The 23,678-nt window shown below is 38.9% G+C and overlaps 1 protein-coding gene across 14 annotated transcripts in view; it reads left to right on the top strand.

Annotated features, from left to right (window-relative positions):
- The window catches only part of LPP (LIM domain containing preferred translocation partner in lipoma), a 759,650-nt gene that overhangs the window by 625,941 nt on the left and 110,031 nt on the right, over positions 1 to 23,678 (top strand). For all 14 annotated transcript variants that reach the window (XM_061413171.1, XM_061413188.1, XM_061413215.1 and 11 more), the window contains one exon: positions 892 to 1,061. In XM_061413171.1, the coding sequence (XP_061269155.1) occupies positions 892 to 1,061 (170 nt within the window). The remainder of the gene's footprint in view (positions 1 to 891; positions 1,062 to 23,678) is intronic.

The raw sequence follows: 23,678 nt of genomic DNA, 5'->3' as shown, positions 1-23,678 counted from the left end.
AATTTTTTTTTTGAAATTACATTTTAATGTTCTAGTTAAAAACTTAATGCAGTTTTTTTTTTTTTTTTCAAGCTAAACATGATGTCCATATGTGGTCAGGAGCCCCAGGGATCAATGTAATAATGCTGAAAATTTACACAACACTGGGCTGGACAATGACAATCAAAACCATGAGGGACTCAGAACCCTACAGTCTGTGGAACTGTTGCATGATTAAGGGATATTCAAACTGTAAACAGATTTAGAGGCAATGCTGAGTTGTAATATCTTAAAGGGTGTCAAGTGTAAGAAATGAGATGCATTTCTTGAGACCTTAAAAGACAGAACTGGGACTATTGGGTAACAGTGAGGAAGCATTCCAGCTCAATATGAGAAAAAACAATCAGTGCTGTCTGGAAATAAAAGAGACTACTTTTTTTTTTTTTTTTTAATCTGCCTGTCACTAAGGACTGGACGCAGAGGCTTTGCAACCCAGGCTTTTATATAAGGAGCTGAAGTTTGAGTTTGGACCCGGTTTCCTCACAATCTAACTGGTAGCTCCAAGGAGAAAGAATGCTGTGCTTTCCACTCCCACCATCCTTAGTCGAGTTTCTCTTACATTTCTGTGTGAGATCAGAGGCAGAGCATTGGCCTCCATGTCAGAAGACCTGAGTTCTACTTGGTCACTTCCCATGGGACCTTGTCTATGAGAGTCAGCTCCTCAGCTGGTTTGTAAAATCCCCACAGTGCTGGCCTCGTGGTGGCTGCCGTGGTCACTGTGATCTTGATGATGAGGGCAGTGGTGGTGAGCCTGTTGCTGCTGTTGACTTGACAGATGTACTGTGTCACCCATGGTGTCCTCTTTAGAAGAACTAAAGGTGTTCTTTACAGTCAATCCCTCTTTTCTTTCAGGCCGCTGTGCTCGCTGTGGGGAAAACGTAGTTGGGGAAGGGACAGGATGCACTGCCATGGATCAGGTCTTCCACGTGGATTGTTTTACCTGCATCATCTGTAACAACAAGCTCCGAGGGCAGCCCTTCTACGCGGTGGAAAAGAAAGCCTACTGCGAGCCCTGCTACATCGTAAGTTCAGATTCGGTCCTCGGGTAATTTACTAGAATGACTTCTAAGGCAAAATATCGATCACTCCAGATCAAATGTAGCCCTCTGGTCTTTGCTTCTGATTAGATTTCAAACTGTGCTAGTGTATAGATTGACATATCTTAATTTTTATCCCTATGTCCCTTGTTAATTTGAGGTCAAAAGGTGCATTGGCTGGGGCTACCGTTCAGTTAGTGGTCTGCCAGGAAGATCAGCGCCCTGGGGCTTACAAGCATATATGTACAAGCTAACATGTTCCCCCTTGAAGCATCAGGTTTCCCAAGTAGCAGAGTCACACCTCTGATTATTAAGCCTCACTCTATATTTGATGTCATATTTGTAGAGAAACATGTTGCAGGGCCTTGGGAATTGTAAGTACTCTTTCAAACTCCTGGGATGATTGAATCACCTTCTTTCTACCCAGAATTTCTCTTACCTGTCATTGTTATTTAGTCCTCTAAGTTGTATCCAACAATTTTGGGACCCCATGGACTGAAGCCCCACCAGGCTCCTCTGTCCATGGGTTTTCCCAGGCATGAATACTAGAGTGGGTTGCCATTTCCTCATTTGCTTCTCCAAGGGATCTTCCTGACCCAGGAATTGAACCCATGTCTCCTGCATTAGCAGGTGAATTCTTTACCACTGAGCCACCAGGGAAGCCCTTAAACTGTCAAACCCAGCAAATTTTCAGTGATGCAATTAGATAAACTATTGATATTTTATAGTACCTTAAAGGAAAATAGTTGTGCTGTTTCCTTTCCTTAAATTCACAATTATATCTTAATAACATAGTTGAGTGACTATAAAATACTTGTTGTCCCATTATCTTAGCTGTTTGCCAGGCTACTTAAATCTACACATTAAGCTGTCTTCTGATAGAGCAGTTTGGTAAATGAACATAAACTTTTTAAATCTAAAGTAAATTTCCTTGCCATCCTTCTACATGATTTTCTCTCTCAGTTGAACGCTTATCAGTGGAAAAAGTAGTGCCTTTTTGCAAACCCACACAAGAGGCATGATTTGGCCCTCAGCCCCCACAGCATTGCAACATAAGAGAAACCTCGGGTGCAAGGTATTGGAAGCTATACATAGCTTGGCGGAGCCCCGAGGTTCAAGTTTATTGCAGAACTTTCTGGCCTCATTGGGATTTTCCCATAATCTGACAGCTCTAACTCATTGCAGCCCTGGAATCTGTAGCACAGATCTGAAATCTCTTTGAGATTAAGATCTTGCAAGATGAAATACTGTTTTGCATCTCTCCAGTTCAATTTTATCTCATTTTCCTCCCTAAAGGCAACTTAGTCACATATAGCATCATTATAGTGCCACACAACGCTGGAGCTGGAAAAAAAACTTAAGATCATTTGTCTAACTCCTCTCTTTAGAAGTGAGATTACAGAGAGGAAGAAAATGACTTATGTCATTTTATTAGTGTCAGAGCCGAGATTAACTTCAGTGGTTCACACAGTCTCATATTCAGTGCAGACACAATAAGGCTTTAGTTTATCCAGAATATAAATACAAACACAGTGATGTCCCATTGATTTGGAAGGAACAATTACATATCAGGAAAAGTCTAGTGAACAAAAATCTACGTCTTTAATAAATAAGAATGTTTAAAATATCACTCTTAAAAATCTCTGTTGAAAGAGAAAATTGCAAAATCCCCAGTAAATAAGTAGTATGGATTGTCATTCACAATGATCTAGGGCCACAGTGAAATTATTTATTGCAGTGTGTTCTGTGGCAATGTCAGCAGAGCTTCCAGAAGCACCTCTGGCTGTTTGTCCATACACTAAGTGACCACAGAATACTGGGTTTTTTTTGTAGTTCTTGTGTCTATTTTTCACCCTTTTTTTTGGAGTGCAGTGTTGATTCTCACTACTTGGCTGATGCTCCAGTGGCTGCCTCCTTCAGTTTTCATCCCTTCCTGGTTAGGAATCACATGGTCAGTATTGGGAAACAATATAACACAGTATGAAGAACATGGGTTTGAATTTGGTTACATCACTTAAAACTTTGTCTCCTCGGGAAAGTTACTTGATCTTTCTAAGCCTGTTTTCTCATATATAATGGTGATTATTGCAGGATTTTTCCCAAGATTTACAAATGTGAAATGTGGTAATTCTTGTAAAGCACACTGGGCTGGCTCAGGGAACAGTAGTGGGATGAGTATTGCTCTGAAATTAATTTTGATAAAATCTCTGGCCTATTTAGCACTTTTGAAAAGCTAGCACCTAACATGTGCAGTGAGATGCACCACGCTTGGAAATCTCAGACACACCCCTCTCCCATTTTTAAATGATTTGCTTACTCTCCAGAGTGTGTGGTAAAACTGAAGAAAGTCTAAGCTGGCTAATATGGGCTTTTATTCTGGTAGACTAAGGCTTCTGCCTCCGTTTCAGGCAAGCATCTCAGTGATTCTTGAGGATGTGTTTCCTTCGGTCTTGGTTGCCTGTTCCTATAGTATGCTCATGACAGTGAACACTGGGTGATATTTAATCACATCCTTGGAAAAAGTGAAGGAATTCAAATAATGGAAATTCTTACCATCCTTTTTGACTGCATTCCCTCTGAAGAAACTTTAATCAGGATTTTTCTTTAATGAGATCTATCCGTGGTGACTCTAAATGTAATTTAATTTTTGTCAGAATTCAGTTAAGCTTTACTCAAAGACCCTTGTTTGATATTGATTTCAGAGTTCAGCACAGCACTCAAGCCCTCAGATGGATGTTTTAGCATTTTAATTTCTTCTGAAATTTCAGAAGACCAGTAAGCTGCAACACTAAAAATGTAAAGAGTTCTCTTCAGCGGGATGGTGGGGGAGCTGCGAGGATAAAATGAAATGTTTGTTTTGAAGATGGAGTTTGTATGAAGGAGGACCATAGGGCTGTGTGTATCTCTCTTGGAGCCAAAGCCCTTTCACAGGAAGCACCAGCAATGTCATTCATTCAGTTGCCTCCTGTTCCGTTAGTGGAAAGGAGATGTCTGAAAAATGTCCTGTGCAGAATGGAGAAAGCCTATCGCTGGGCCTCAGTCTGTGCCTTTTGTTGTTGTTATTGATGGAGTCAGAATAGTAAAGATAGTGGTTTAGTTAGACAATTATTCCTGTGTAAGGACCACCCTGCTTGATGTTCTGAGTTCAGGAAGGAGATTAGTCTAAAATAATTTAATTTATTCTTGCCTAAATTAGTCATCAATTATTTACATAATTTAGGTAAAAATACACCAGCTATGGCTTTATGTTTGAGTCAATGGTTATTTATATTTGCCAGTGATTTCTTAAATCCTTAATTCTTACATGTATATAGCTGCAATTAAACAAATTTGATTCATTAAGGCACTGTAATCCTCTTTACTAATTTTATACATGCTTTCTTTTGTATTTTCTATTGATTGATTTAATGTGAATATGTACATAGCTTTCCATTGTTAATAATTTCCATTTTTAGCTTTTTATTTGTTTACTTTTAAATTATGTTTACATACTCCTTTCTAAAAACATTTGCCACTAGAAAGATATTGGGTATTTTTCAATCTTTAAGTATTGTATATACTGCTACTGCTAAGGAACTTCAGTCGTGTCTGACTCTGTGCGACCCCATAGACGGCAGCCAACCAGGCTTCCCTGTCCCTGGGATTCTCCAGGCAAGAACACTGGAGTGGGTTGCCATTTCCTTCTCCAATGCATGAAAGTGAAAAGTGAAAGTGAAGTTGCTCGGTTGTGTCCGACTCTTAACGACTCCAGGGACTGCAGCCTACCAGGCTCCTCTGTCCATGAGATTTTCCAGGCAAGAGTACTGGAGTGGGGTGCCATTGCCTTCTCCGAGTATTGTATATAACATGCCTATAAATAACTGAGTAAAATGTTTTATGTTATTTTATTTTGAATTACTTTCTAAATGTAAATCCTTTGATTTATGTTACCAAGTTTACAGCAATTTGGAGAACTTTTTCTAGATTTAAGAAGATTTTTTTCCAATTTTCAGAACTGGGAGCAATAACAAGACCAAATGTTAAACTATAACCTCTATCCGCTTGAAGAGGTTTGTTTACATTTGTTTTGAATCAATTTAATAGGTACATTATGTAATGGTTTTTAATTTGAGTTTTTATAATTAGCAAAATCAATGAGATTCTTTTATACTTTGATGATAGGTCTCTTAAAACTTAGTTTTGGTTATTCTAGTGGATTTATTTAAATGAACAGATTAAAATTAAGAGCACTAACTTCCTAGGGAAGAAAAGTAGTATAAGTAAGTGTACATGGTTCTAGTCCTTGCTCTCGTGATGTGATGTTAGCAAGGTAATTTAATTTCTGAGTACCAGTATCCTCATTTATTAAAGGGAGGTAATAACTTCTTCCCGGTCTTCAAAGGGAAGGAGTAAATAAGTGTAATATTTTGTACATCATGAAGAAGTGGTTTACTAATATCAGGGCTTGACCTGATTAATAATATTATTATTGTTGCTTTTTCCCTTAGCTTAATTTGATAGAATTTAGAAATCCTCTAAGTTTGGGATAATTTAATAGCTGCAGTTGCTATGGAAATACTGAAATAAATAGATGTCATAGAAAGAGCATGAGGACAGATATGAGAAGAAGTTCATGTTTTGCTTAAGAAGATTTTTGTGTTGGCATAGGCAGCAACTGTGCCTCCCACTTATGTGGCCTTCTGCCCTTAGTGAGGCAGGTTTACTCCTAAGTACAGATTTATAAAAGAGTTGCTGTGTTCTTAGCATTGCCAAAGAGTCTGGACCTAGAGACCTAGTGCATCAGAGATTCTCAGCAAGTCTGTTTATGAAATGGCAGCCAAGGATCTTTCCCTAAACCAGGGCTCTTACTCAGAGTGGATGGAATCCAACCCTTAACTCTCCAGCAGTGGAAGTTAGTACAGACATTTTTATTACAGTTACAATCTAAGTGATTAAAAGACCTCAGGAAATCGGAGGCCAACTCCACAGGAGACTAAACACTTGAAAGTTCCTGAATTTGACACATTAGTGGCCAACACACACAGTCTTTTGCTCTCTCTGTCACTACATGGCTACAGTCAAAGCATTCTAACTTTTCAAGCTACATTAAGAGGCAGGTTTTGTACCTCCACAGGGAACTTGTCCTTTTAGATGCTCAACTTCTCCTAATAAAATGTTTTAAAAGCAGTTATGGCCTGTGCTTTATGTGGGTATTAGGAAAGGACCTGAGAGTTTAGACTAAACTTGAAAAATTCACATGAACTTCCTTTCTTTTTTCTTAATTACCCATTTCTGCTCTCTCATCTTCCTCTCCCTCTCTCCCTCTCTCTTTTACATGCACACACACACACACACACTTTCTTCTTAATGTTACATCATCCCACAGGCACTGTCCCAGGAAGGAGAAAAATGATTCAAGCAAGAGAATTTGTCAAGTATACTCTTGAGAGACTTAACCATGTTAACTACTATGAATAGTTCTCTCTTCCATTTGCACGGGCCCTTGCGTTTTATAATGCTCCTGAGCCTCTTTAACTGTACCTTACCATACCTGTTAGAACCTTGTGAAACAGACAAGGGGGAGATCCTTTGTCCTGTTTATAGTGGTTTTGATGTTTTCAAAGTAATAGCCAAAATGAAGACTAGGGAACAGATCTAACTTGCATTTTATTGCTGGATCCATACTGCTGCCCTGAAACGAGAGTTTAGCTTTCTAAAAATGTATAGATACTGACAGCCCCCTGGGATTATAGACTTAAAATCTCCACGATTTTTAGTGATGACCACATGAATCATATCTTCCAGTACTACAGAACCTGAAAGTCTAAACTTCTACGAGGTAAAATTGCTGCCCTTCACTTTCTTGAGCATTTACTTTTTGCTGTCTTTGAAATGCCTTGAGTCTTAAGGCAAAAGCCTCTTCTTATGGTTAAAAACAATATACAAATAACTGATGTTTATGTGGTGCTTTAACTTTTTCAAGTACTTTTATCCCATGTCATTCTCTCATGATCTTAGAAAGTAGATACAATTATTATTGTATTCATTCCCAGTAGTAATAAATTGAGTTTTAGAAAACTTTGGTTTGCTTAGTTCCATAGAGCATGAGTGTCAAGGCCAGGACTTGACTCTGGCTTTTGATTCTCAAATCCAGTTCTTTCCACATATCCAACAAATAATTGTAAATCTTACTTATTATTACTATATTTCCTTTTTATTTATTAATTTTTCTCTATTACCACATTGAGCTCAGACTATTTTTTCTTATGGTAGTAATTCTTTAAAAAAAAAAACAATGAAACCTCAGTTTTTAAGTATTATTTGTTTATTAGAGAAAAATTGGAAAATATTTTAAAAGGTATATAGTTCTGCTGTCTAAATGTTTTAACAGTTTACATTTTACCACATATTTCTTTTCCATTTCAGTGTTATCTGAGTATGGACATATGTTTGTAAATGTAACCATACAGCTATTGGGTTGGTCAAAAAGCTTGTTTGGGGTTTTCTGTAACAACTTACAGGAAAAAATCTGTATGAGCCTTTTGGCCAACCCATTGTATAAATATTTACACATACATGCAAACACAATGAGGTCGTACTAATTCATAACTTGCTTTTATTACTTAATAGTATATCAAACTTTGTCTTCCTTAGAAGTAGCTTTTAAATATTCCATGGACACTCAAAAAGAGTATTTATGTACACTCCCTTTGCTAAAAAAGTGACTCAAAGAAATATTCCAGCAGACAAATAAATTAATCAAAACATGTGTGGGAAATCCACAGCAAATAAAATGGTGATAAGCCATGAACCAATAAAACTAATAGTTAAAAATAAAGAGATTGGAAAAGATGTAATGGCAAATTCAGACCAAAGGAAAATTACATTAATTACCTACTAACTATAATACTAATAGCAAAGTACAGTTTTAGGACAAAACCACCAAACAAGCCAAAAAAAATATGTTAAGTCAGAGTTCCCAAAGAACAACTTGAATCTTTATTCAGTAAATAGCATTACGTTGAAATAGATGATATAAATATATTGATGAAATATGGCCTTAAAATGGCAAAACCATAGTTATAAAACTTTAGCACATTTCTTGTAGTCTCTGACAAACCAATTATAGAAGTTGAATAATATGATTAAGCTAATCCATACAACCTAAGCGGTTATATCTTCTTTCCAAATCTTCATAGAAGACTTAGAAAAGCATCATATTATAGTCTAAAAGGAAAATGGAAATAGTTCGTATTTTGACTGGCAGAGTTGTACACAATAGTATAGTAAGATAAGAAATCTATAAAAGGATGAACAAACACACTCTTGGATTAAAAAATTCTTAGAATGTAGTGATAATGATAGCCCTAAATGATAAAGGAGAATACAATGCAGCTGAAGTTGAATTCCACTTAAAGTTAGAATCTTTTCATTGCAACAAGAAAGAGTGCAAATATATGAACTTAAAAAGCTAGACTTCCCTGGTGGCTCAAATGGTTAAGTGTCTGCTTACAATGTGGGAGAACCGGGTTCAATCCCTGGGTCGGGAAGATCCCCTGGAGAAGGAAATGGCAACCCACTCCAGTATTCTTCCCTGGAAAATCGCATGGACAGAAGAGCCTGGTAGGCTACAGTCCACGGGGTTGCAAAGAGTTGGACATGACTGAGCGACTTCACTTCACTTAAAAAGCTAGAAATGGACAACAAAATCAATCCAAAGGGAGAAAGGATTATGTAAAATAAAGGCAGTTATCAATACACTGAAAATTATTAGAATGTTTGGGTCCAGGAGACGATTCTTTGAAAAACACAACAAAAGAAACATCCAGTGAAGATAATCAAGAAAAAAGGGAAGAAAAAAATTAAAGAAAATTAGGAATGAAAAAGAAGCTTTCAGGATAGGTCTAGAGACATTCAATATTATTGCAATTAAAATTTTATATAAAAGAGGCTATTTTCTGTGCAAAACTAAATACAAGGGAAGGAAACTTAACCTCATAAGCCTGGATGAAATGCAGAGCTACCCACCTGAGAAAGAACCGAGAAATTTCACTAACAGAATTTTTCAGATCTTTGAAGAACAACTGATTCCTGTGCTATTTCAACTTTCAGAGTTCAGCAAGAGAAGATAAGCTTCCTATATTATCTTGAAGAGCCAGCCTGAGTCTGATTAATAATACTTAACCTAGGTTGCTCCCAACAGAGAACTCTATGCTGATCAAACTTTCATAAATGCAGAAATTCTAAATGAAATGTTAACAGATTGAATGCCACATAATGAAACAACTCAGGTTACTCCATGATTCCAATGGTAGAACAGTGTTGGGAATCTTTTAACATGTCAATGTATTGATATATCAAATTTTTTAAAAAGCTAGATAATCATCTTCATAGATGCCAAAAGGGCACTTAATGAAATTTATCACACATTCTTGTTTAAAAATAAAAACAATTGCAGTAACTCAAAAAAATAAAAATAACTGAAGTACAATAGAAGAAAAAAGATGTACAAGTCTGATAAACTAACGGTGAGCCTTCTTTCTAGATTTTCCTAGATCTTTGTAGGATTCCTGCTATTATGTTAATATTATTCTTAACATTCTAGTCTTTGTAGTGAAAATTTAGAAACAAAGTATATATATACACATACATATATATTTACATGTATGTATGACCTTGTCTTTGTTTTATATATATATGCCAATTACATAATATTTCCATCACAAAAATAAAAAAATAAAATAAGACTAAATTCCATGTACACATTATCCAGTTTAAGAAATAAAACACTAGAAATTCAGTTGAAATCTCTTAGGTTCTTGTCCCTAATCACTTGCTCAAGACTCCTGTATAGAGGTAGCTACTATCCTAAGTTTGTTTTTTATTATAGCCAGGTATTTATTTGTAGTTTTACTACCTATCTCTAATATATATGTATTGTTGTTGTTATTTAGTTGCTAAGTCGTGTCTGACTCTTGGCACCCCCATGGACTCCTCTGTCCATGAGATTTCCCAAGCAAGAATAATGGACTGGGTTGTCATTTGCTTCTCCAGAGGATCTTCCTGATCCAGGGCTCGAGCCCATGTCTCTTGTCTCTCCTGCATTGCAGGCAGATTCTTTACCACTGAGCCACCAGGGAGGACCAGAATGTATGCATGTATATATAATTGTGTTGTTTGCATATATTGTTTCTTAATTTTAAATGAATGCCATTGTATCATGCCTACATTTCTGAGACTTCTTTACTCAAAATTATAAGACTAGGATGTATAAACATTTACAGATGATATGATAATTGTTGCAGAAAATCCGAGGAAACCTAGAGTATTAGAATAACAAAAGTTTAGTCACCTACCAACATTAAAATTAGGAATTTATGTTTAGAAAATATAACAGGAAAAAAATCTTTATACAGAAATAACAAAAATATAAAGCACCTAGACAAACGTTTAAAGGCATACATGATCTAAATGAAGAATGCGATAAAATTTTACAGGAATAATTAACTCATGAGTGAAATGATTCTGGGGTTGAATATGCTTTGGAAAGCACCTCTCACTTTAACAGGCATTTATATCAGCACCCTATAATTATACAACAGCACAGCTTTTAGTGGAAGAAGAATAGTTACTGCAGTGTTCTTTGCTAATGGTTTTTATTTAGCCTTTTTCCCCAGATAGACCCCAACCCTTTGCTGATTTTGATTACTGCCCACCATGGACATCCCTGAAGGCTCTAAGGTAGTCCTATCCTGGTAAGGGTAGTAAAGCTCATACATGTAAGTAGACTGCCTGGAACAACAAAGATACCTAACTGAACAGAAACTGTCCTCCAGTTCCCATCCTGATCTGTTGTCATAGATTTGAACTCTGTTTAAGGGCCAGGAGGAGCCTCAGAAATTCAATAAAGTCATTTTTATAGCAGAGAAATCCTAAAGTCCAAGAAAGCTGACTGATTTGCCTGAGGTTATATGGTTTATTAATGTCAGAGGCAGGAATAGAAACCGTGAGCCTTGCTGATGCCTTCAAAGAACTACCTGCTTTCTTTGGGACTGACATGAAGAGGTTTAACCATATGCGGCTACAGGCCCCAGAGAAACATCCCTAGAAAATGTTGGGTTGCATAAATTCTGGTTGGAGAGGTTAGAAATAGGACAGCATTTGCTTCAGCCCCAACCAAGGTGGAGAGTTTCAGATTTCCAGGTTAAATGCCTCTGAAACTTTATGCTAGAACCTTCCCACTGCCCTAGTTTGTTTATTTTTAAATCAAGCATGAACTCACCACTCGGTGTTTGCCAGAGTTTGGATGAATGTCAGCATCAGGCCACTGTAATAATGGCTTAAGATTATTTAATCCTATTACTTATACACTTCATTAGGCTGAGTGAATTGTTGGCAGTGGTTCAGTAAACTTCCTACTTTAGAGATAAAAGGGTGGAAAGAAAATAGGGAAGGCGTCTGTTCCTCATTTTCTTTCATATGTATCTTGTATCTCTTAAAGGATAAAGGAATGGTAATTACCCATCTACAGCATGGAGTCTGCATCAGTAGGGTCTTCTGAACTGCTCTGTACCCTCAGAAGAGAAAAAATGAAATACATTTTCAATTAAAAGAAAAAGGGTTTGGGCAAAGGAGAGAGAGAAAGAGCGAGTGTGTATGTGTGAGTGTGTGTTTACGCTTTCAAATTGATCTTAAAAATAAGCCTAAAAATCAGTTCAAGAGCCCTAAATAAGATATGTAGTCTTTCATTTAAGGGACCTGATATGTAGCAGCAAAAAATGTTGGAGAAAGAATATGGAATTTAAAGTCAGACCTCATTCACACTCAGCTAGGCCAGCTACCATGCTGTATCCACCTCATTTCATTTGGCTTAAATTTCATCACAAGTAGAATGAAAGTGGTATTTCTTACCTCTAAACCCTAAGTGAGGGTTCAGAGAAGTTGACAGGGCTTAGTAGTAGAAACATATGCGGGCTTTGAGTGGTAAATAACTGCACAGACCAAGCTTCAGGGACATACCTACCAAACCTGCAAAGGAGAAGTTTGCCTAACTTGAATCACTAAAGGTCAGTTATTCACCAGCATTACCGTTTCTGGAATGTTACCCGCAGATTGTTGGTTTGAGAATTCTGAGTCTGAGGGGCAATGGCCAGCCATGAAACTCTGGAAACTTGGTTTCCCCAAAAGGTGTCAGAGATCACTGCTTTGATGTCATAATGTTGTTGCTGTTTAGTAGCCAGTCATGTCCAGCTCTTTTGCAACCCCAGGTTTATAGCCTACCCGGCTCTTCTGTCCATAGGATTCTCCAGGCAAGAATACTGTAGTGGGTTGCCATTTCCTCCTCCAGGGGATCACCCTGAAGTCCTCATTAAAAGTAAAATTCTGGACCACTCCCCAGAATTCCTGCACAAACAGCCAGAAAATTAGCATATTTTACAAGGCTCTTGGGGCAGATTCTTAGATATGCTCAGGTTTGAGATCCCTGTGCCTCTACTACCAGCCCCTTCTCTGTAAGAAGTAGTCCTCAAATAATTCACTATTACCCCCATCTCTCTCCTACACATTCCCTTACAACACATGACCAAACTGGACATTTCCCCTAGCCATTGCTATCTTAGCCCTCTCTCTGTGTGCCCAGACTGGATTGCTGTCTTGTACCTTTCCCCATCTCCATCACTTGAAAATCTGTGTCATCCAGCCTTAAAAAGCTTTTTTGGAACTTCCCCAAATTGATGTGGCCTTTCCTAAATATGCACATCTTTTGTTTCTCCTTCTCTTATAGGATTTGGTGGTTTAGTCCCTCAGTCATGTCCGACTCTTTGCGACCCCATGGATTGTAGCCCACCAGGCTCCTCTGTCCGTGGAATTCTGCAGGCAAGAATACTGGAGTGGATAGCCATTCCCTTCTCCAGGGTATCTTCCTGATCCAGGGATCGAACCCAGGTCTCCCACATTGCCGGCAGGTTCTTAACCATCTGAGCCACCAGGCAGCCCCTTGTAGGATTTAACCCTCTCTATAGTCATTTGCGGAGAAGGCAATGGCACCGCACTCCAGTACTCTTGGCTGGAAAATCCCATGGATGGAGGAGCCTGGTAGGCTGCAGTCCATGGGGTCTCGAAGAGTTAGACACAACTGAGTGACTTGTGTTTCACTTTTCACTTTCATGCATTGGAGAAGGAAATGGCAACCCACTCCAGTGTTCTTGCCTGGAGAATCCCAGGGACGGGGGAGCCTGGTTGGCTGCCGTCTATGGGGTCGCACAGAGTCGGACATGACTGAAGCGACTTAGCAGCAGCAGCAGCAGCATAGTCATTTGAGACTCAGGCACATTTCCTTACTGATTTGAAACCCTTAGAGAGTGTATGTGTGCTGGGGTTAGGGGTTATCACATTTTATTCATTTTTTTTCTTTTTCTTAGTTCTTATCCCAACATGTGAGTCTATGGCTGCTTTGATATTTATTTGGGGTAAGGAGCTGGAAAGGGACTGGGTTTCCCCTCTAGATCCCAGTGTCTCCTAAGAATCTGACTCCTTGCTCTTTGCTGTACCTTGGAATGGGGAGTCTGTGTATAACAAGCAAAGAAGAGAACTTGGCTCGGGAAGCCTGTGAGCAGTCATTGCTGAAATGTAAATGCAAAAGATTGAAAGGAAGGATGTGAGAGTGAAGCCAGCTGTCTCGCTTCCAGCTGTAGAATCATCAGAAGAGCTGCCGCGCTCAAGGTCAAATACACAAGCCCAACTTGGATAAAAATTGCCAGGGAGTTAGAGTGGACGTTCTCTGATGTTCTGATGACTTTGAATGGGGCACTGTAATTCGCTCCCACAGCAAGGCTTACTTTAAAGAAAAACCCTGCTTTGGGGATCTCCCTTTTTGCTCACCTCCCTGCAGCGTCAGGGGATGCCAGGCGAGGTTGGCGTCACTCCTTATAGCAAGGCAAGTACTCTTTCTGAGGGCTTCATAGTGACAAGGCCCTGGCACACCTGCTAGGTCTTCAAAAGTATTTTTTTAACTTGACGATTATTTAACAATTCAGTCTCCTACACTTATAATGCGGTAAAATCAGATGCCAGGAGAGGGGGAAAGAGTTGCTCCGGATGTCAGGAATGCACAGATGCACTGAGAACGCTAAAAATCTGAAAATCGCAAACAAACATAAGCGATGAGTTTTTAAATTACAAAAATTATTTTGGGTGATATACATGTTCCACAAAAGCTATTTTTACTTTATGGGTTCTTTAATAATGCTAAAAGATATTTGAAGTAATTAACATCAATAAAGGGCTTCCATGGTGGCTCAGTGGTAAAGAATCTGCCTGCCAGTGTAGGAGACCCAAGAGACGTGGGTTCGATCCTTGAATCAAGAAGATGCCCTGGAGGAGGAAATGGCAACCCACTCCAGTATTTCCCATGCCTGGGAAATCTCGTGGACAGAGAAGCCTGGTGGACTACAGTCCATGAGGCTGCTAAAGAGTTGGACAGGACTAAACAACAAAAAAGTAAATGTTTATATTTTTACTCTAGTTTAGGAAAAACTCGTAAGTAAATTCTATTATAAAACCATAACAAGTAGACAAATAGTTTCTCCACACAATAGATCTTACTGAATGTGCCAGGGTGTCAGAGGAAAGAACTCAGGAAAGAGAATAGAGACATTTGGAGGAAAAGGGGGAATTAAAAAAGAACATCTTCATGGAGGAAAGTGCACATAAGTCATATTGTACATTTTTGTTTCTCCTGATATCATATAGTCATTCTTTTTCTACTCTGACAGGTGAGTGAGAAGTGTTGCTATTCCTTTCTACAAATTAACAAAATCAAGGCTTAAAAAACCAGGGCTTTGGAAAAGAAGGAATTATCATAGGATTAGAGCAGAACTCTGAGCTCCTGCACTCTAAATCTTAGCCTCTACCTGTCTCTTAAATAAATTCAAGCTAACAGATGGCCTGTCATCAGATAGGTCTTTTTTTTTTTTTTTTACAGCCCTCTGGTCCCAGTTGGGTTACCACTCTTGCGAATCCTTCCCTATGTCCTTCCAGCTGAAGATATGCACTTCCTCCTCTGTCTTCCCAGAGTTTTTATCTGTACTTTTGTTTTAATCATTCACCTTTGACTTAACCTTATATTGGCAAACCATCTCACCCACATGTGTGTCGAATGTGAGATTCATAAGAGGAAAGCTCATTTTTTCTGTTCTTCTTTGCGTCTCTTTTCCCTGTTTGTGCTCAAACCTTTCTCCACATTCCAAAATAATGCTCAAAGCAATACCACTCACCCTGGGGGTATCTAGTTTTTTATGTTTTTTTTTTTTTAAACAAATGTCTTAGTCTGCTCAGGTCATAACAAAATACCATAGACTGTGTGGCTTAAAGCGACAGAGATTTCTCACAGTGCTAGAGGCTGGAAGTCAAAGATCAAGGTACCAGCATGGTGGATTTCTGGTACAAGCTCTTTTCCTGGCTTGCAGAGAGTCACCTTTTTTATTGTGCCCTCACATGGTAGGGAGAGAGAGTGTGTGTGTATATAAGCTCTGTGGTATCTGCTTTTATAAAGATACTAATCTCACAGCGAGGACCCCAGCCTCTTTAAGTCATCTAAAACCAATTGTCTCCCAAGGGCCCCATCTGCAAGTACCATTCCACTGTGAATTTGGGCTTCAACATGAATTTTGGGAGGATGCAGTTCATGGTGGCTTGGTGGTAAAGAATCTATCTGCCAGCGCAGGAGATGCGGGTTCAATCCCTGGGTTAGGAAGAACCCCAGGAGAAGGGGAGGGCTACCCACTCCAATATTCTTGTGTGGAAAATCCTATGGACAGAGGAGCCTGGAATGTGACACTCCATGGGGTCACAAAAGAGTCAGACACAACTTAGCAACTAAACAATAGTCCTGTACATAGCAATGAGTTGCACCTTTTGGCTATGGGTCTAAATGCATTATTGGTACTGGTTGATGGAGTGATGATTAGAATATCCTGTGTTTCTAGATATGGAATCTACATACTGAGATATTTAACAGGTATTGAGTATCTTCTTGCCTTTAAAGAATTCTGGTGGACCTTCAGTAGGGCCATATTAATAAAGCATTATATAGCCCCACTGAATTTTCCTTTTAGATTGCACTTTCACCATCTAGATTTTACCTCATTTTTAGGCCAGAGAAAAGAGAAAGACTTTGGTTCTTTGGAGATTTATTGTGCATTCTTATTAGATCATTTGGAAATTGGCACAAACGGCAGGAAGCCAAACTGGCCTATGTCTGGCCAGGCAGTGTCTTCAGGTCATTCCAGAAAAGCTGCCGGAATAACGATGTGTTGTCCAATAAAGTGCTTTATGTCAAAGTCTCTTTTGGAATTAACTCGTCATGCACAGATCAATAAGCCTCACCAGTTTGCCAATGTAATTAAGAGGTGGCAGGTTAAACATTCCTAATTAAGTTCAAAGTAAAATAAAATAAAGAAGGTTACTTTTGTGAAACTGTGCTGTCAGACTTTGCTCAAGAGTGTTTCTGAGTTTTTATAGAATAGAATCCAGGAGATGGAGGTGATTACTGTCTCCAAGTCTTGGGAAAAGTAAGCATTTAAACATATGTATCTTGAATACTTTTAACTGAAGAATAAACTATTTGCTGATCACGAGAGCCATTGAATGAACACCTCCTGTGTACAGAGGGCCGAGTTCAGTGCTCTGGGGGATATGAGTGCCTTGAAACTCAATTCCTGCTCTCTTGGAGCCTTTAGATGAAGGAGAAGCACCAGACACATACCCAGGTGTAATACAAGGCAGAATCTGTCTGTGAGGGAGACTCAGGCAGTGATGAGAGCTCTGAAAAGGGTGGATGTGGAGGGGGGTCAACACCAAGAAAGACCTCCCAGACGATGCAGCACTTGAGCTAGACCTTGAAAATAGAATCACAGATGATGGTGGAAAGAATGCACAAAAACAATTCCAGTTTCTAAACATTTGTTTTCCATGGTGAAAACCTCTGGGATAAAAAGAAAAGAAACCAGCCTGCTGATATATAAGAATCTGTTGGGCATTCATTTAATGTGTTATTCTGCAGAAAAAGTGAGAGCAGAGGAGGTAAAGAATATCTTCTGGTTCATGGATTTTCCTGCATATACAATAAGATAGTCTTGGACTCATTACCTTCCTCTGATGGGTCTTAATCAGATTTATTACAGAGGCCAAATTCCTTTGTCCTGAGACCACCAGAAACAGCAGCCAATGGAAAAGCCATGTTGGTACTGTTCTTCCTTTTCTGAAAAAGTGGACACGTAAAAGTTATGAATCCTCCTGTCAGTGCAGGAGATGCTTGAGGCATGGATTCAATCCCTGGGTCAAGAAGCTCCTCTGGGTTAGGAAATAGCCCACTCCAGTATTCTTGTGTGGAAAATCCAATGGACAGAGGAGCCTAGCGGGCTACATTCAGTTCATGGGGTCACAGAGTTGGACACAACTAAGTGATTGAGAACATAAAAGCTATGAAAAATGCTAATATACCTTTAGACAGTTTAAGTCCATTTTGCTCATTGAATTGAGTGGAAGTCAATATTGATGCCATTGAAACCTGAAAGGACCTTGGAGACTCTAACACAAGCCCCATATTTTGCACATTAATAAACTGAAGACAAATTAGAATGCAGTTTTTCCAGGGAAGACGGAGCCAAGTAACTTCCTCAATCCTATAACAGCGGTCAGTTATTAGATATTTATGTTACCTTCACATGGAACAGAATGATTAGGCTTTTAGGAAAGAATAACTTGACTCCCAATTCCCCAAGTTACTACTGGATGGTATTAGGCAATTTCCCTTCATAATCTGTTTTCCAGCTATGATAATTATATATCTTTTAGCATTTACCATCTGTACCAATTGCTTAGCTTAATAAGACCTTACACTTAAATGCATGTGCCCAAAGTACTTTTATTGTTGTTTTTCATTTGATGCTCACAATTCCACAAGGCAGGTGTTATTCCTAGATTAAACATGAGAAAACTGAGGCTCAGCTAAGGTAGCCCCAATAGCTAAAAAACTGAAAAATGTTCTGACTTCCATCCTCTGGCTAGGTTTCTGGTGTTCTTACCTCAGCATCACAGTTGCCTGACTAAATGGTCTTCAGTCATTTATCCATCCACTGAGTACTTATAAGCACTTTCTATATTTCAAATATTGTAGTAGGCATTAGGGTTCCAGAGTTTAAGAAGATACAACCCTGAGTCCTTGGGGAACTCCCTATGTGAAGCAGATAGCCATCCAGACAAACAAATATGTAGCATGTTAAATGCATACTGGGTGTTTGAGGGAAGAGGGGACACACAAGATTGAGGGCATAATTTTGTAGCTGTTTATCTAAGCATGGCAGAGTCCTGTCTCTCCAGCTAGACTGTGAGTGTCTTACCATGTCATCTGCCTGTCTGCCCTGAGACTCCATGCACAAGCTTCATATTCTGCTGATATTGAGTTGATATCTGTTGATGATGATGATGATTTTTCCCTCTGATTTTCACAACCCTGGAGAGGTTTCCTGCTGGCTCTTGGGTATAACAGAGTTTAATTTACAATTTTGAGTTAGCCTTTTGAAAATCACTTTTAAGAAAAATAAACAACTTTATGAGTTAGCATCTAAATATTAATATAGTACTAACATGCTCAATATAGTAATGATCCTGTTTTAACCAGCCTTTGCACAACATTTGCAGTTTAGAGTGTTGTACTTATATGACTGTTCTTTTCTTCTGTCAGTGAATTGTAAGTTTCATTAGGCTTTCAAAAAAGCCTTTAATCAGTCTTTAAAATTCTAATTATTCCCGAGTATCTAATCATTACTGCTTCATTGATATTTTCGGTAGTATCAAACATTGCAACTGTTTTGCACAGGAAGGGGATGGATTGCAGTGCTATTCAGTTCCAAAGAACACCCATATTTTCAAAATTATGGGGAAGTTTTTTCCTCATAGCCGAGTCATGATTAAATGTGTCAATTGCACAAGCTTGGAATTCTGCTGCACAATGCCAACATTTTGTATTGCTTTATTTTGACCATATATTACAAACAGAATTGTTTCCCGGCTCATTTATATATATTTCCTGGTTTCTGAAATCTTAACTGGCACGCTTTGTGAACAAATATTAATTCCAAAGATACTAGAAATAAAGCAAAAATGAGGTTTTCCTAATATATCTAAGAATCACCTTTAATCATTTAATTCCCAAGATGTAATTTGTCCAATTCTACTGTAGATAGGAGCTCATTTTAAAGATTCTAGGTTGGGCAGCCTCTCTAGCAGGAGTGACCTCTTTGATTGTTTCCCAGCATTTCCTAAAAATGATAGTGTACAGAATGAATTGCAAGGTAAATGAGTTAACTGGACTTGATTTACCAAACACAGAGTAGCCTTTCCCTTCTCCAGGGGATCTCTTCCCAACCCAGGGATTGAACCCAGGTCTCCAGCATTGCAGGCAGATCTTTACCAGCTGAGCCACAAGGGAAGCCCAGGAACCCTACCATAAAACAAAGCTCCATTTACCCTGGGGGAAATAAAAATTTATGCCTACCACAGATTTATTTTCTTGAAAAATAATTGGGAAATTTATAAGCAGATACTACAGCACTAATTTATCAACTAAATATTTTTTTTTCCAAATAACAATTTAAATGGGACTAAAAAAGAGAAAGTGTAATTTAAATATTTTTGAGTGCGGTACTGGATAAATGTGTGTGTGTGTGTGTGTATTGAATTTGAAAGTAATTTATGGAAAGTGCTGCCAGCATGGTATTTCAAATGCTCCACAATTTGAATTTAAACTGCTCAATGGGATCATTAAGATTATTATGCATGTTTTCCAAAGAGTTTGAATTCAAATGACAACTTTAAAAGAAAAAAAAAAAAAAGATGCCCTTTAAAAACTGAGGAATGTTATTGCACTTATAGAAATTCATGCAGTTTGAAGTAATTTGCCACCTCCCCTTCTGGAAAAGTACCTGATGATAATGTTGTCAAGAGATAGGGATGTTGGAGAAAGTGCATATTGTAGGCAGATTCCCTTGGTGAGTAAAATCAGGTTGTAAAGCACACTTCACAGACTGGATTATTTCATTTAGTCCAGTTGACAGCAGAAGATCAGAAAGGGTTGTGAATCAACATAGGTTGGAGCACAGGGATCCCATGATGGCAGAGGCTCTGTTGAGTACTGCCTAAAAAGCCCTTCAGATTCATCAAGTGTGCCATTTGATTCTCTTTCTCTGGGTGGGTCTTGGCCTGTGGAGGTATGCTTTCATTGTGTGCCAGTTAACAAAGTGAATAATTTATGAAAGAAACAAACAGGCGTGCTTACGCACTTTTCAAAAGAAGCCTTTCTGCCATAGATTTGGGAAAGCTGTTTTGCAATGGATTTACCATTATACTCTTTTAAATGAGCGTAGTTCCAGTGATGGGAAATTCACTAGCTCTCAAGACAGCTTTTTCATTTGTTGAACTCTCTTAAGGTTATAAAGTTACTTCTTGTTTTGGATGGAAGTCTCTTTCCTTACAACATCTACTCATCTGTCCACAAAAAAGACAGCTAATACATCTTTCATTTGAAAGCCTTTTAGGTATTTGAAGAAAGTTCTCAAGTCCATCTGAATCTTCTCTTCTTCTGGCTAAATTCTCCATCCATGTGTTATCTGTACTGATATCAGGCCTCTTACTGTGCTGACCACTGTCTTCTAGATTCATCCAGCATGTCAATATTATCCTTCCAGTGCAGGACTTAAAACTTCCCTTACCTTAAATAAACAAATTAATGTATTGGAATATGTAGAACTTGATTTCAATAATAACTATATAAAACAACAAAAACAGAAAGATTCTGAGTTACAACACTTTCTTAAAGTTGAAGGAAAATTTTATAATCCATTTCCCAACTCTAGTGAAATAAAGTAAGGTTACATACTAGATCTGGTTCCCTTCTATCTATTTTCAGCAGAAGTAAAATGAGATTTATAACATTTATCATTTTCTTACTTAGACTGAAGTATGTGTTTCATCTTCATCTAGGAGTTAACTTACTCATTTCTTTGCACCGTTAGCAGTCAGCACTGCCTTGGTATAGGTGATGTGCATTACGTGTTTAGAATTAAGGAGCATTAGTAATAATTCCAAGTGCTTTCCAGTTTATAAAACATTCCAATCTAAACTTGAGTTTGACATACAGGTTTTGGTTCTTGTGTGTGCCTGTGTTGTTGCTGTTGTTTTTATATGGGGAAATCCAGGCTCAGAAAGCTTAAGGGACTTAAGAACGCAGAGCTGGTCAGAGGAAGACATTGTGGCTCTAAAATTTTGTCATTTAAACCAGAGAATCTGTAAGTACCATCCCTTGGTTTTTGCCTGGGTAGAGTGTGTTTTTAAATGCTTTGAGGAGAGAGAGCACTTTGATTTCTATACCCTTATTAGAGGTGTTATTCAAATTCAAAAGCTTTTGGTGAATTTGAAAGCAATCTTTTGGATTTCTAGGAGTTGCATTAGAGCAGCTTTTCCTTAGAGCATCCAAAATGAATCTGCAGTGTCTTGTGGGAATGGGTAATCTGTGAGGACTAGAACTGAGACAGCAAATGGAACCTTTTTAAAGGTCCCCGGCAACTTTGGATACATTTTGTATCCAAATTCTGAAGCACAAGTTGGAGAAATGATGCTTCAGTGAAGAGAGTGATGATTCGAAATAAATCAGCTATGAGGTCAGGCAAAGTACTCAAACTTGGGCTCCTAGGCTCCAGCCAATTTCTCCAGCCACTTGGACACAGTCCTCCAGAAGCCCAGGCTGATGCTTCATCTGGACTGATAGTAAAAAATCCAGTGCTTCTTGTTTCTCCCTCCTAGTGGGAAAACCATCCTCACTGCCTCCCTGACCTCACCACTATCAGTCCACATCCATCCCACCACAGAATTGCCCAGGGAGCCTTCTCATCACACCATTCTGTGTCTGGATCTATATCTTTATCAAAAGATGCCCACGGTTTCTTTCAGAATGCTCCTGAAAATTTCCATGTTTGATTAAGTGTCCCAGCCATAAAGCCCTTTCCAGTAATCCCAGTACTGGGCAGCCAATTCCAGTAATGGAGGAGACATTTCCAACTATTAAGCAATGGCCACCCTTTCAAAGGAGTTTGAGCAATCTCATTTTCAAGTTGTGTTTAAAGCATGCTTCTGGATGCCGAAAGGCATCTGGGCCCTAGCTATGACAGCACTGGGGAGATTTTGGGTAAAAAGGTTATTATACTGATCCTGACAGTTCATTGGGTAGAACTCACTGGGAGAGGTAAATGGGGTTTTCGCGTTCTTCTTCATGTAAAATCTGTATAACAATATCCATCAGGGTTTTGTGAATATCAAATAGAACTTTTTGGCACAGTGGCTGCTGCCGTTTGTGGGTCATGTTCAACTGTCAGCAATATGAACTACCTTAAAAGAAAGGCAGGTAAGTATTCTTTTGATACAGATGAACCTATATGCAGGGGAGGAATAGAGAACAGAGAGGTGGACACAGGAGGAAAGGGGAGGGTGAGGCAAACTGGGTGACTGGGATTAATATATCTATACTACTGTGTGTAAGACAGATAACTAGTGGGACCTAGAGGGTGGGATAGAGGGTGAAAGGGAGGCTCAAGAGGGAAGGGATATATGTATAATTATAGCTGATTCTGTGGTGCTGGAGAAGACTCTTGAGAGTCCCTTAGACTGCAAGGATATCCAGCCAGTCCATCCTAAAGGAGATCAGTCCTGGGTGTTCACTGGAGGGACTGATGTTGAAGTTGAAACTCCAATACTTTGGCGACCTGATGCGGAGAGCTTACTCATTTGAAAAGACCCTGATGCTGGGAAAGATTGAGGGCAGGAGGGGAGAAGGGGACAACAGAGGATGAGATGGTTGGATGGTATCACCGACTCAATGGACATGGGTTTGGGTGGACTCCGGGAGTTGGTGATGGACAGGGAGGCCTGGCCTGCTTGAGGTTCATGGGGTCGCAAAGAGCCAGACACGACTGAGCGACTGAACTGAACTGAATAGCTGATTCACCTTGTTGTACAGAAAAAACTAACACAACATTGTAAGTAGCTATACCCCAATTAAAAAAAAAAAAGAAAATAATGCTAAAAAAAGGAAAGCAGACACTTGCAAGATCTCCAAAGAGACTGAACACACTATCAAACAGGAGCATCCTACCACTGAAAGGAAAAGGTCAGGTTCTAGATGACCACTCGTCAGAGATGACTCTTGTCAAGTAAGGGGGAGTGGAGAAAATGACCTATACCAGTCTTTCTAACATGAAAGTAAACACAGGAAAAAGGATACTGTGCGTCCATAACCCCCCTGCCATACCTGCCCGCACAACCCATATGGTATACCTGTCTTCTTAAAAGAGTGGCGAGTGGAGTTATCCATGAGCCCTGGATGGAAATAATACATCAATACCAGTGAATGCCTTTTACAGTTAAAGGGTACTTAGCTTCACCTGCAACCAAAGATTCACATCAGGAAATATCAAGATGAAAACTGCAAACTCAGTTTCTCATGACATTCAGGACCATTCTTGTCACTTGGTTCAGTTTCCATGTACCTAGACTGAAGGCTGCAAAGCAGGG

This window comes from Bos javanicus, chromosome 1 (genome assembly GCF_032452875.1).
Source record: "Bos javanicus breed banteng chromosome 1, ARS-OSU_banteng_1.0, whole genome shotgun sequence".
Classification (NCBI taxonomy): Eukaryota; Metazoa; Chordata; class Mammalia; order Artiodactyla; family Bovidae; genus Bos; species Bos javanicus.
This window is presented reverse-complemented; position numbering and strand designations above follow the sequence as displayed.